We start from the raw sequence: 12,624 nt of genomic DNA on the forward strand, positions 1-12,624 counted from the left end.
TGCTGCCAGGGAAATGTCCCCATGCGGATAAAGAAGTTCTCTATGTATGTATGTACAATATGTGTTTTACATGCAGTATTTATTGTACGTAGCAAATATACAACAACTTGCACATGTACTCAAATTCAGTTCAGAAGCAAGTATAAACATGTTTTCTGGAGAAATGTGCTTCCTGTCGTTGCTCAGCAGCAGTTCTGTACATTAATGAATTTATACATTAATTTCAATGTACAATGTTCAATGTGTTCCATGAGGCAATTCGAAATATTTGTCTCTTTGATCTGACAGAAAGTTTGCATGATATTGTGAAATGGTAAGATTAGAAAACACAGGGCCAAGTGACTTGAAAGAACTGAGGAAATATTGGGTAGCATTGCTTTGAGATACATCTTATGTCATTTCGGTGAGGCAAGATAGCCTATATTGTTTGTAGTATCGTAACTTGGCGTCATTTTGATATCAATACTTTTTAGTAACTTGGCATTTTTGTACGTTGAAAACGTGTTTTTTATGAGATATCAGTTCTTTTTGCAAAGCGTTTTATTATGAGAGTGAGAAATGCGACCCTGCAAGAAACGGTTGTGGATTATGGCTATCGTTGTGTGAATCTGTACAGTCTGATGAGCGTGTACCGTTCAGCAGTTTCGGTTTGCTATATATGTAAAACAGTGTCTGTGAGAAAGGATGCAATGGCGTAAGCGTAAACGCATCAGAAACGCAGATGGAATATGGTATGTACTCACGGATTTGACGTCCATCCAACGAGCCTTGACTGACAAAATAATCAACACGCCCGTAGAATTATAACTCCCTAGGTCGCAACTTGTGTAGCCTTCTGTCCTGCTCCGTTGTCTGTTATTTCGTGGAGATGCACTATTAGTGTTTGTAAGGTTTATCCTTCTGTCCTGCTCCATTGTCTGTTATTTCGTGGAGATGCACTTTTAGTGTTTGTAAGGTTTATAAGGCATTTTGATAGGCTAATCTGCAGGTAGGAATCCTCTTCGCCGTTTTGCTAAACTAGAACCGGAAAACATGATAGTGGAGAATAGGAGCAGACGCATATGTCCCAGCAGGCTTTGCATATGAGAGAATAACAACAGTGTGGGAGAAATTAAAATGAAATTACGAAATTCCGTAGTTGAAACAATATGTTTTTAGCAGAATGGGCATGTAGGTGAAGGTTGACATGATCACGGAGTATAGTGCGAAGTAAATGGAGTGACCATGAGCGAGCTTATATTCCTTATCAAATGGTATATATAACAGTCGGTATTGAACATTGGTTGTTGAAGTGGAGGGTCAAATAACATTGCACACATTATTTACCTGTAATGTAATCTATTGCACGAATGTGTTTTTCTCATGTTCAGTGCTAGTAGTTATACTTATGAGTGAATCATGATTTTAAATGTAATGTTTTAATGCGGAGTTGCAGAACGTACATACGTAGTAATTGTGTGTAGCCTATGTGGCTAGATAGAGAACAGGGCGAGATAACATGGATGTAAGAAACGTGGCGTTTGCTGATATTAAGGTTTTGTACAGTAGCCAAGTGAAGAAATATAGTTAGTAGAAATGGCACAGTGGTGAACCGGTGTAACTTTTAAATAAAAGGAATACATTTGCGTCATGAAATGCATATGGGTGGCCGTGAGTGAGTGAGGTTTACCAGTCTGTGACTTCGTTAGCTAATGCCATAGCTATGCAATGCGTGAAATATCATTAGCGAACCTGCCGGTAGTTTTAAAGAAGAACACAAGCCAGTAAGCACAGAAGAGCTTCAGTTGAATCCATATGGCTTAGCAATATTGTAGCCGGTCAATAACTGAACGTACAGACGGTAAGTCATAATGCATATATCTTAGCAATATTGTAGCCGGTTAATAACTGAACGGTGAACGGCGGGTAGATATGGTGCAAAAGCAATAATTAAGAAGTAGTAGACAATTATTAGTGAGGGTCGAAGCAAGTTAAAGAAACGGGTTCCAAGCTGGGCTTGAACATGCGACCCAGTGTTCCCAAGCCTGTAACCTTACCCACTAGGCCACAGACGGATTAGCTGTTCAACCTGCGGAGTTGCGGAATGTACATAAGTACTAATTGTTTGTAGCGTATGTGGGTAGATAGAGAACAGGGCGAGGTAACAGGAATGTAGAAACGTGGCGTTTGCTGATATTAAGGTTTTGTACGGTAGCCAAGTGAAGAAATATAGTTAGTAGAAATGGCACAGTGGTGAACTGGTGTAACTTTTAAATAAAAGTAATACATTTGCGTCATGAAATGCATATGGGTGGCCGTGAGTGAGTGAGGTTTACCAGTGTGTGACTTCGTTAGCTAATGCCATAGCTATGCAATGCGTGAAATATCATTAGCAAACCTGCCGGTGGTTTTAAAGAACACAGGCCAGTAAGCACAGAAGAGCTGCCGTTGAATCCATGTGGCTTAGCAATATTGTAGCCGGTCAATAACCCAACGTACAGACGGTAAGTCATAATGCATATATCTTAGCAATATTGTAGCCGGTTAATAACTGAACGGTCAACGGCGGGTAGAAATGGTGCGAAAGCAATAATTAAGAAGTAGTAGACAATTATTAGTGAGGATCGAAGCAGGTTAAAGAAACGTGTTTCAAGCTGGGCTTGAACATACGACCCAGTGTTATCAAGCCTGTAACCTTACCCACTAGGCCACGGATGGATTAGCTGTTCAAATTGCGGAGTTGCAGAATGTACACAAGTAGTAATTGTTTGTAGCGTATGTGGCTATAGATAGAGAACAGAGCGAGGTAACATGAATGTAGAAATAGAACCGTGGCGTTTGCTTATATGAAAGTTTTGTACGGTAGCCAAGTGAAGAAATATAGTTAATAGAAATGGCACAGTGGTGAACTGGTGTAACTTTTTAATGAAAGGAATACATTTGCCGTGACTTCGTTAGCTAATGCAATAGCTATGCAATGCGTGAAATATCATTAGCAAACCTGCCGGTGGTTTTAAAGAACACAGGCCAGTAAGCACAGAAGAGCTCCCGTTGAATCCATGTGGCTTAGCAATATTGTAGCCGGTTAATAACTGAACGGTGAACGGCGGGTAAATATGGTGCAAAAGCAATAATTGATAAGTAGGCTAGTAGACAATTATTAGTGAGGGTTGAAGCAGGTTAAAGAAATGTGTTCTAAGCTGGGCTTGAACCTCCGACCCCATGTTCCCAAGACTGTAACCTTACCTACTAGGCCACAGGTGGACTAGCTGTTTAAACGGGAAATGTTTCAGAATACAAATGTATGGGTATTTTGCGTGTGTATGCGCGTTTTTGATTGGGTCGTGTAGGGCAGATTTGGCTGGTGTTAGTGAAATGTCCAATGGGAGACATGTTGTTAGTGGGATAGGCGGCAGGAAAAATAAGAATGAGAGAAGAAGAAGAAGAAGAAGAAGAAGAAGAAGAAGAAGGAGAAAACGCAAAATCCCCTTAGTTTGGGGCTTTATTGTGTGGACATGTGAAGTTGTTTATGAATTCTGTCTGTTGAAATGGGGTCAGAATGTACAGAATTTAATGTTTTTAAGGGCTGAGTGTCTGTGGCTGTTGTGGTTATTTCTGTGGGGAACCCTGAAAAGTGCCAAACTCTCGGTGCTGTATAGGTATGGGGGCATGCCCCCGCCAAGGCGTAACTTGGCGGGATGGCATACCTGCCATCCCAATAACACTATTACACTATATATCCTTAAATGCTCAGAAACATCTGTGGGCAATAATACACAGAATCTTCATGCAATCTTGAACTATTCTGTTTAAAAGAAAAAACACAAAACACAGTGTTTACTATACAGCTTTATTTACAAAATGTATTAAAATTCTTTGTACAACACCTCACTAACGAGGCTTGGTTAATTATTCCCACACATGCAGTTCTTGTTCTTTTGTAATCGCTAAGTTGCTCAGCAATTTTCTTTTTCGCAATAGTGCAGTAACAAAAAGGGAAGAAAGGATAAAATAATTAAAAATGGAAGTTGAGTTTCTAATGCTGACCTCCTACACTCTGAAGTAGCAGGGCTTATTAAGCAGTCACCAATTAATACATGCATTTTTAAAAATCAGCAAATCTATCAAACTCATTTGTGAAGCCTTCACACTCATAAATTAACTTTGTTTAAACAAATGTACAGGTATCATTTACATCTTTTTGTTTCATTTTTTTTTCTTTTTTATATAAAACTATCTTTCCATATGTTTTTAGTCATCTTCAAGAAATTCCATCTTGGCATATCATGAATACTACAGAATCACAGTTTTCTTAGAGAAAAGAAAATATTTGTAACAGCGTTAATGGAAAATGGTTAAGCTTTAGTTTAAAACGTGCCCCCGCAGTGATCTTTGGGCAAAATTAATTTCCCATTTTAATTGTTTAAATTTAAAAAAGATGTTTTGCACCAAACACTAATACGCCCATAAATGGAAACTAAATCAAAAGCAAACCACAACTTGATTTAAAATGTGCTGTCATTTAAGGAAATAGAGAAGGTAAACCAAAAATATTGGTTTCGAAGCCATTAAATTGATTGCAATGCTGTATATCTGCATTTGAAAAGTCCACTTAATTTATTTGTCATTCCTTTCAAAGTAGACTTTTATTTCTACAGAATTAAAGAAAACTGCTTGCAAAATATGAGCAGCAAACTAAAACTTCTCAGCAGACAATGCATAATACATATGCAAGTGTACATGTGTGTGTGTGTTTTTAAACCCTGTTTTTAGTGGCGTATAATTAATTTTGTTCTCATGTACTGTTTAGGTTCTGTTCAGTTATTGCACTGAGTAAAAATTTGGCACCAATTGAATTTCACAAGCCGCTTACATGAGAGAAATAAATCCTCTCTCGGCAGACACATCTTTTTGGCAGTACTGGGGATTGTGCCAGATGTGGTCTTTTGTCATAAGCCAAATGTCACATTTAATTTTGTCCAGAGTAACTCCAGTGGAGAAGTACTGTCGGCTCATAAACTCCTGCATATTGGCTGTCGGGTTCTAAGGTATCAGCGGCACCAGGGTTCACGATTACAACACAACAATGGTAATTGTACATGAAGTGAAACGGCATAATCTCTCTAATTATTTGATGCAGCTGAAATAATTATATATATTTACCAATCCAACAAATTATCATCAGAAATCACTGTAAGTATCTTTTAAAATACATTTCTGGGAAAATGAATGGGATGGTTGCAATACACTGAAGAATCTTGCTTTACTATGTTTTATTGGCAAGATCTGACTGTGAAAATAATTTTTATTTTTAAATAATTTAAATCAGATTTTTTTTTTTTAAAGAACGTCAATGCACCATGTCTTCTCAAGTAGATTCCCCCTCAGTGTGGCACTTCCAAATGTGCTAGGGTTGCAAGTGATGATTTCTTTTTCCTTTCAAAGTATCTGTACTGTAATGTTCACAGGATATGATGTCATTCGTCCTTTGCTAATGTTTTTTTTTTTTTTTTTTTGTATTTCAAGTGAAGCAATATTACTAGAATGAGTTGCATTGTTGTGACTCTCTGAATGTTCCGTAAGGCACAGTAGGAGACAAATTCAGTACTTTCAGCGACAATTCCTGTCCGTGTCTTCGTCAAAGATTATCGTGCTTGACACCGCAAGGCTAGTGCTCAGGGGCTCAAGATAAGGTCCAGGCCCAAGTACCATCTCTTCAACCGTTTTGCTCGTAGGTGTCGGCTTTTACTGCAAGTGGCTCTGGATCCTTCCAACTGTGTCAGACAGGAGGAAAAACAGTCTGTGAATGTCAAGGACAGTACCAGCACTACACTGTATGGGACAAGATTCTACTCTGAAGGGAACCTTTTGCTTCTTTATTACATTTATTAAACAATTATCAAGTAGAAGCAAATTGTAGGTTAGAGTTAAGAGATTCCCTGGCTAGACGTTTGATATATTAAACAACGTCTCAGCACTTTCACCAGCCAAATAATCTATAAATGATTACATTTATAGATGGCAGAATTATACAGTATATCAGAGGTGACAGTAATGCCCTTATTGGAATTGTATTGAACAATTTTAATCTTGCACACTTAACACAGTTATGTCTGGGCAATTGAAAAATCTTTAGTCTGCTAAATGAACTGAATTCCATTGTAAATTGGCTGAAGCTTACTTGTGGAATCTCATACAGCATATGAGAAAACTGCATCTGATGTTAATATCTTTTTTTCAGCTTAACCACAGTGCGCATTATATTGTTTTCTTAATTTAAGCAACTGCCAAGCTTAATACCATCGTTTTGCAAAGCAATAATAACGTAACACTTTCATGTCTCCTATCTAAAGTCATCCACAATACTGACAGCCTGAAATTGGGCCTAAGACAGACAAAAAATAAGCACAGTAAAACAAAACAAAAAAAAAAACTGAAAGTCAACAGAAAAACAAACTTAATAACTCGACAGAAAAAGCAGAGAGCTGACAGTATGGGACAGAATTTTGGAGAGTCATACCCCTAGATCTTAACACTCTCTGTTCCGTACACATTGTAGCCTTCTCGGTATGTGGCAAAATTCTGGGTGTTTGCTGGGGGAGCTGGCTTAAAGTTTTGGGCGTTCTTTGCGAGTTTCAGTCTTTTGGACTCTGCCCGTGACTTGTAACAGAATTCTATCAAAGCGACCATCATGGCCAGCCCCAGGCCGCCAACCAGAATGTAGAAGACTCCTGCCACATTGCTAAGGCTCAGAGCACTTGTCTTGTCCTAAGAGAAGTGAAGAACAGAGTTAGAATGTTTGCATTGGCGGGAGCATTGTAGAGCACAATGAGACTAGCATACCTGAGCTCAAACACACAGCTTGCCTCCACTCCCTAGCTGCTTTCAAAGGTCTCTGATTCAAATCTCAGTGAAGACTGACACTCAAATGCAGACACCTACTCTCTCTCTCGCTCTCTTGGATGAAAGACCCTCAAATTCCTCCCCGAAGCGACATTTCTGGTGCTACCGATGGTGTATTCAGGGCTACAATTACACCAAAGGTTGAGACAACAGAACATTCGGAGGTACGCCTTTGGTAAAGGGGTCACACAGAAGCTAAATAAAATAGCTGACTTTCTGGATGCCTTTAACTGGCTTTCCTACAGTGGTAAGAAGCCGAGAGGGACTTCGGACAACTGTGATCATGCCATTTTCCTCTGGAAGAGAGATAAGTCAACCCTTCTGTCTATATCTTAGCTCTGTCAAACAAAGCTGACTGGTGAATGTAGCGGATGCTAAATTGTGGCTCCTTTACGGAAGCCACCTGAGGAAGATGGGCCAGTAACATACAGGTCAATCCTACGACAAGCCCTGACTACATATGCTCTGAAAACTGACAATCATACTGAACTGTCTGAGCAAGTAGACACAAAGTAAATCTTTTGGGATAAGGGCTTTCAAATTCACCATTTGATTCAAAAAGCAAACTTTAAGAGGTAAAAAAGAAACCATTCTGCTGCTGTTATCTCCCAAACTTGTTTATCAAAAATTTGTTTATGAGAGTTTTACCATTTGCAGTTTAACCCTATGAGCTTTGAAGTAGATATTTGCATGGGTTAACTGCTGGGCAATGGTAACAGGCTGGTAGAAAGAACACTCAGTTTTAACTGTCTGTGTGTCAAAGGCTGGGTCGTAATCTCAGAGGGTTAAGTAATAGGTTTATTGCATTCTTTAGCTTCATATAGTGTGCAAACAAAATATTCTTTTTGTAACAGCGCTATTTCAGATGTGACTCCTGAATGCCAGCAGGCATTGCGAAGTTAGTCTGAAGTAGTTTGTCAGAATAAGAAACTCTGTTCGTCAACCACACTCTATGGGGTTAAAGAACCCAATAGACCCATTTTCCATGCAAATAAGTAACAACGCCAATAAATAAAATTTTAATAAAAAAGTTTGGTTAATAAAAACAACAGCATAATGGTTAAATACCATGAATGTCAAGTATGAAAATGAGCAAAAAATGACTATGTAAATATTATCATCGATCTAAAAATTAAAATACATATTGCAAATGCACATAATAAAATTTCCCCAGACATGCTATGACCTTTTCCTTGTCTTATTCTATTCACATTAACATTTCACATGATACTGTGACTTCTACAAAAAAACACAAAAAACAAAAATACTTAAAATGGTAACATCATAGCATTCACAGTGATATGTAATAACAAATAAACTACAGCAAATATTTTGCCAAAAATATACTACTATTGGGGAAAATTGTGCAATGCTTAAGTCATTTTCAAAACTTTATTTTAACAACAAATTATCATTAAACAGTTGCTCTGTTCTTGTTAAAGATAAAGAAAAAGAAATAGATGTTTCTGAACAGCTATTTGTCTTTGCATATGAACAATAGGTCAAAATGCAATTTGGAATCAGTACAAAAGACCTGCAGCGACTGACCTTACTTCCAGAGTCCTTGGTCCCACATTCACCCTTATCGTACCACCATTTGTTTTTCAGCTTGTCTAAGATGCCTTGTTCACTGAGTTTCAATACTGCAAGGTTTACAGGAGTTCTTCACGTGGGAAATAACATAAATAACATTATATTATGTTATTTTATGTTATTCAAGCTTTTAAACTACTTCATACTTTACAAAGCGATACAGCAGGGCTCCTGGCCGATTCAACATCACAGAGTGCAGACATTCTAACTGTTACCTTCTATTCAGCATGGCTAGCCTATAGGGCCAGGGCCTGATGGTATCGCTTTGAGTAATCGGCACACACTGTTCAGAGCAGAGAAAGGGGTCAGTAACTGTATAGCAAAACAACTAAGCACAGGGGGATAGAACTGCACGGGGAGGGAGCACGTGGCTTTCTAACCAGTACGTAACAAGCTCAATCTGACAGGAACCCTTTTTGGCTAGCAGATGAACAAAAACCACCAGCTGAATTTTATACTAGCTGAGGAGAATGCTAGCCATCCTGTCATTAAGTAAGAAACTTAATGGCCAACTACTGCATGGTCTCCTGCATATGCTCTGTGTGCACAGCCCTTTCCTTACCTGGACAGAGAGCACACAATAAGTCTTGTCACAGCACTGCAAGAAAAGGGGACTATCTCAGCGAGTGTGTCACTGAGCTCTGAAAAAGGAAGTGACACTGTATGCACCTGCAGGTATGCAGGATGCCCTGCAGTTGCATGGAGCAATCTGATGGTGTCCTTGGTGTCCTGTGGAACTGATCCATCCACTCTAAATCCTGAAATCCCCCTCTTGCTTATTGTTGGTGAATTGTGTACACAAAAAGTTGTGAGGATGCACTGTCAAGAGTGCACTTTGTCAATTGTCTTACAGTAAGTTTGGATTTATCAGCGATCGACCACACTTATCTCAGATCCAGTGGATATGTGGTTTTGTTTATACACATTATTAAAATGACCAGATTAGTGTCTGGTTGGACAGCTGTCAGTGTGCACCAAAACATTCAGAGAACATTTCGGAGAACCAATTTGACCAATACACTTGTTGGAAAATCAATTCAACATTTATAAAGATGATAAAGTCTCTGATTGACCTGTTATGGCTTTTGTTTTGCAAGCCATTATGGAATCGGCATGACTGCTAGATTTCTCATCCATTCATTCCCTGGAAAAATGATAAACACTTGTAATTTAACACCATGAAATATATTGTATTCACCATCCTTCGCTGTGCAACAGAGCTATCACGGAGAAGATGAGGGAGAAATTGAACTGCTGTCCCAGGTGAAATGTGGCATTGTTTTCCTTGTAATAAAGTCTAACCTATCAAATCTAACAGACAGCACACTAGCTTAGCAGATGCCAAAACTGCATTAGTGGACAGCGGCACTAAGTGGCACAATCTGTCCTTCTCTCACAGATATCAGATTAAATGAAACTGATATACTGCAGATGTATTCATTCTTGCTATAATGAGTGAGCTCTTTTAGATGGATAAGATGGCATCCATTTTCTTCTGGCTGTGGATGTTGGTGAATGTCCTAATACGTGATTGATGCATGAATGTGTCAGTATACAGTATTCCCAAGGCCGTCAGGGATTCAGTAGGCTATGCAATTGCCATTCATCCAGCACCCAGAATGATATTTTCATTGCTTTGTTAATGCCATTTGGCAGCGTGTGGCTTGAGGGGCCGCAGAGTAGCTGCAGTAGTGTTGCACTGTGGTTAGTGAACTGGACTTAAAAAATTGTTAAACAAAGTTCAAGTTCCTTTGGAGCATGGCTGTTAAATAAAGTGTATGAAATTGCTTCAGAAAACAACGTCTGTATGACAGGATAGTATGTCAAATACAAACAATATCCAAATCACTGCAACAACAATAATAATAATCATCATAATAATAATAATAATAATGAGGAAGAGAAAAGATTTAAGTGGGTCTATGTGCTCCTGGCCAGATACCACAAGCCTGACTCAGAGGAACATTCTCCATGGTCAGCCTCAGTAATTCTCCATGGTCAGCCTCAGCAATTCAGTTTCACTGTGAAAAGGACTGAAACAGAGCCTCGCAGCCACGGACACTTAAACCCCCAGCACAAGCTTGCCTATGGCCTGTATGGTGCTTCTCCCTGGAAAGCCTCTGAGCCTCTCTGCTATACGGAGCTTATTCTAACCAATTACTCATTTCTGAAGCAGATATCTGTATTCGGGCTGCCAAACCTCCATTTTGTCTGTTATCCATTTATACAGCTCCATATTTACTGGAGCAAATCAGGCCAAGTGCCCTGCCCAAGGGTACAACAGATCTGCCCCTAGCTGGGATCCAACCCAGAAACAACCCGCTCGCGGGCTTCTTACGCTTCTTACCCATTACACCGCGCCGTGCCCCCCGCTGATTTGAGGTACGTCTGAGGACTTTTGATACCGGAGTGTGCGTGCCTTTCTGCGAGCGACATCCTTGTCTCAGCAGCTTAGCTTGCCGGAAATGGAACATCGCTCATCTCTATCTTTCAATCTTTATAATAAATGATTATGACGGAGGAAATGCAGGAGCTATCGAGGGATAGACCGGAAAGCTCATTCCCTCTCCCAGTCCCTGCATGCTTTGACAAATTTGACTGCATTAATGCAAGAATTAACAAGCAAATATTTACATCACATTAATATAAATCATGTGTGTGTGTGTAACAAGCTGTTTAGGCTCCAACAGAGCAGCTATTAATTGGGTACTTGCATAGCAGTAACAGAATTGCACGTATAATGGGTTAAATATGCGATTAAAATAATTCTAATAAGTATTTGCATATCTTACCTGTATAAAATACATAAATGGAGAATGAAATGGTGTGCACTCACATGGTTTTAATTGGAATTAATTTGGCATGATTATGTTTTACCTCATCATTACTGGCTCCTCAAAATAAATAAATAATATAAATAAATTAATACCAGTTTATGCAGTACCCATGTCTTTCATTAGGGGGCACTAACTCCTGCAGAGCAGATCATTCCTTCTGGCACAAAACTGAGCTTGGAATTAAATTAACCTTGGAGCCACTGATTACACTTTAAATCCCAAAAATGAAAGGGGAAATTTCATTATACCGTATTATTTTCAAGGCAGAGGTGTGGGTGCTGTTTCTGTCCCAAATTTGACCTGGGCCTGTGAATTGGGGATAATCTGATTGGTTTCTAGATGATCCTTAACCTTTCTTTCACCTGAAATGTGATATGTCATTATAACCTCATCCAATTGTTATTTTACAGGAGCCATTTTCCAGTGCAATAAAAGTAAATTAAATACGCTTTGGTCCTTAACAAATGATAATGCATGGTTTTCCCTTTGCTCACTTTGCATGGATGATGATTATTCATAAGAGGACTTCTCTGTGGTTGGTACAAATATCTTTGATCCTCTGTGGCCTCAAAGCAATTGTTGCAGTTTTGTCAGCTCACTTAATCAGACTGAGCTACTCTAGCTTTCATTTTATCACTTGAAAATGTTTTGTAGTTATCCTTCTCTGGTGGATTTTTTTTCAGATGGTCATTACATACAATTTATTTCAAATGTGTTCAAGTCACTGAGGTTTACCTCTTTTTTAGGGAAGATGAAAAAAATAGGAATCTTGCGAGTCAAAATTGAAACCATAATTTCTGTTGGTGTATTGCAAAACTTGCCCTCTGGTCCAACCCAAATCCCCCAGCACATTGCTGTCAGAACAAGGCACTGGCTTTGTATTCCTGTTACACTGCAAGGGTGTTCAGTGCCTGCTTACTCTCAGAAATGAACACCTTCAGTCAGGAATAGCAAAGGCAGCTGCCTTGTCTGTGCAGTGTACCGGGCACGGTCGGGGTCCAGACAGTAGAGGAATCAGAGCCGTGTCCGTGGTTGTCCACTGGGCTGTGGGTGGGTCGTCGCTGCTGTAACAAAGGTTTGGGTGAAATTGTCCTCCTTCAGATCCCACTGGTGGGCTGTCATTGCTGAGGCCCTAGGGTGGGAGGCTGGGACAGTGATTGGGACTGGGCTGGGGGGGGTGGGTGGGGGGGTGGGCATTGGCCATCAGGAAGTGGCTTTTGAGTGTGACATAAGGAAATCAGACCTCTGTTTGGTATTAGAATTCTCACGTTTGCCTGTAATGCTTCGTCCCCTCAAGACACCGCTGCTCCCC

General features: G+C 39.6%; 1 protein-coding gene across 6 annotated transcripts in view; it reads right to left on the reverse strand.

Annotated features, from left to right (window-relative positions):
• Window positions 1-3,815: 3,815 nt before the first annotated feature.
• gria3b (glutamate receptor, ionotropic, AMPA 3b) overlaps window positions 3,816-12,624 on the reverse strand; it is a 119,265-nt gene continuing 110,456 nt past the window's right edge. For 2 of the 6 annotated variants that reach the window (XM_064328181.1, XM_064328186.1), the window contains 3 exons: window positions 8,431-8,545; window positions 6,500-6,747; window positions 3,816-5,753 (listed from right to left, as the gene is read on the reverse strand). In XM_064328181.1, the coding sequence (XP_064184251.1) occupies window positions 6,502-6,747; window positions 8,431-8,545 (361 nt within the window). In that variant the 3' untranslated portion in view covers window positions 3,816-5,753; window positions 6,500-6,501. Of the gene's footprint in view, window positions 5,754-6,499; window positions 6,748-6,861; window positions 8,546-12,624 lie in introns of those variants that run through there. The other 4 variants (XM_064328182.1, XR_010329082.1, XM_064328183.1 and 1 more) reach the window with 4 other exon arrangements.

Source organism: Anguilla rostrata, chromosome 3 (genome assembly GCF_018555375.3).
Source record: "Anguilla rostrata isolate EN2019 chromosome 3, ASM1855537v3, whole genome shotgun sequence".
Taxonomy (NCBI): Eukaryota; Metazoa; Chordata; class Actinopteri; order Anguilliformes; family Anguillidae; genus Anguilla; species Anguilla rostrata.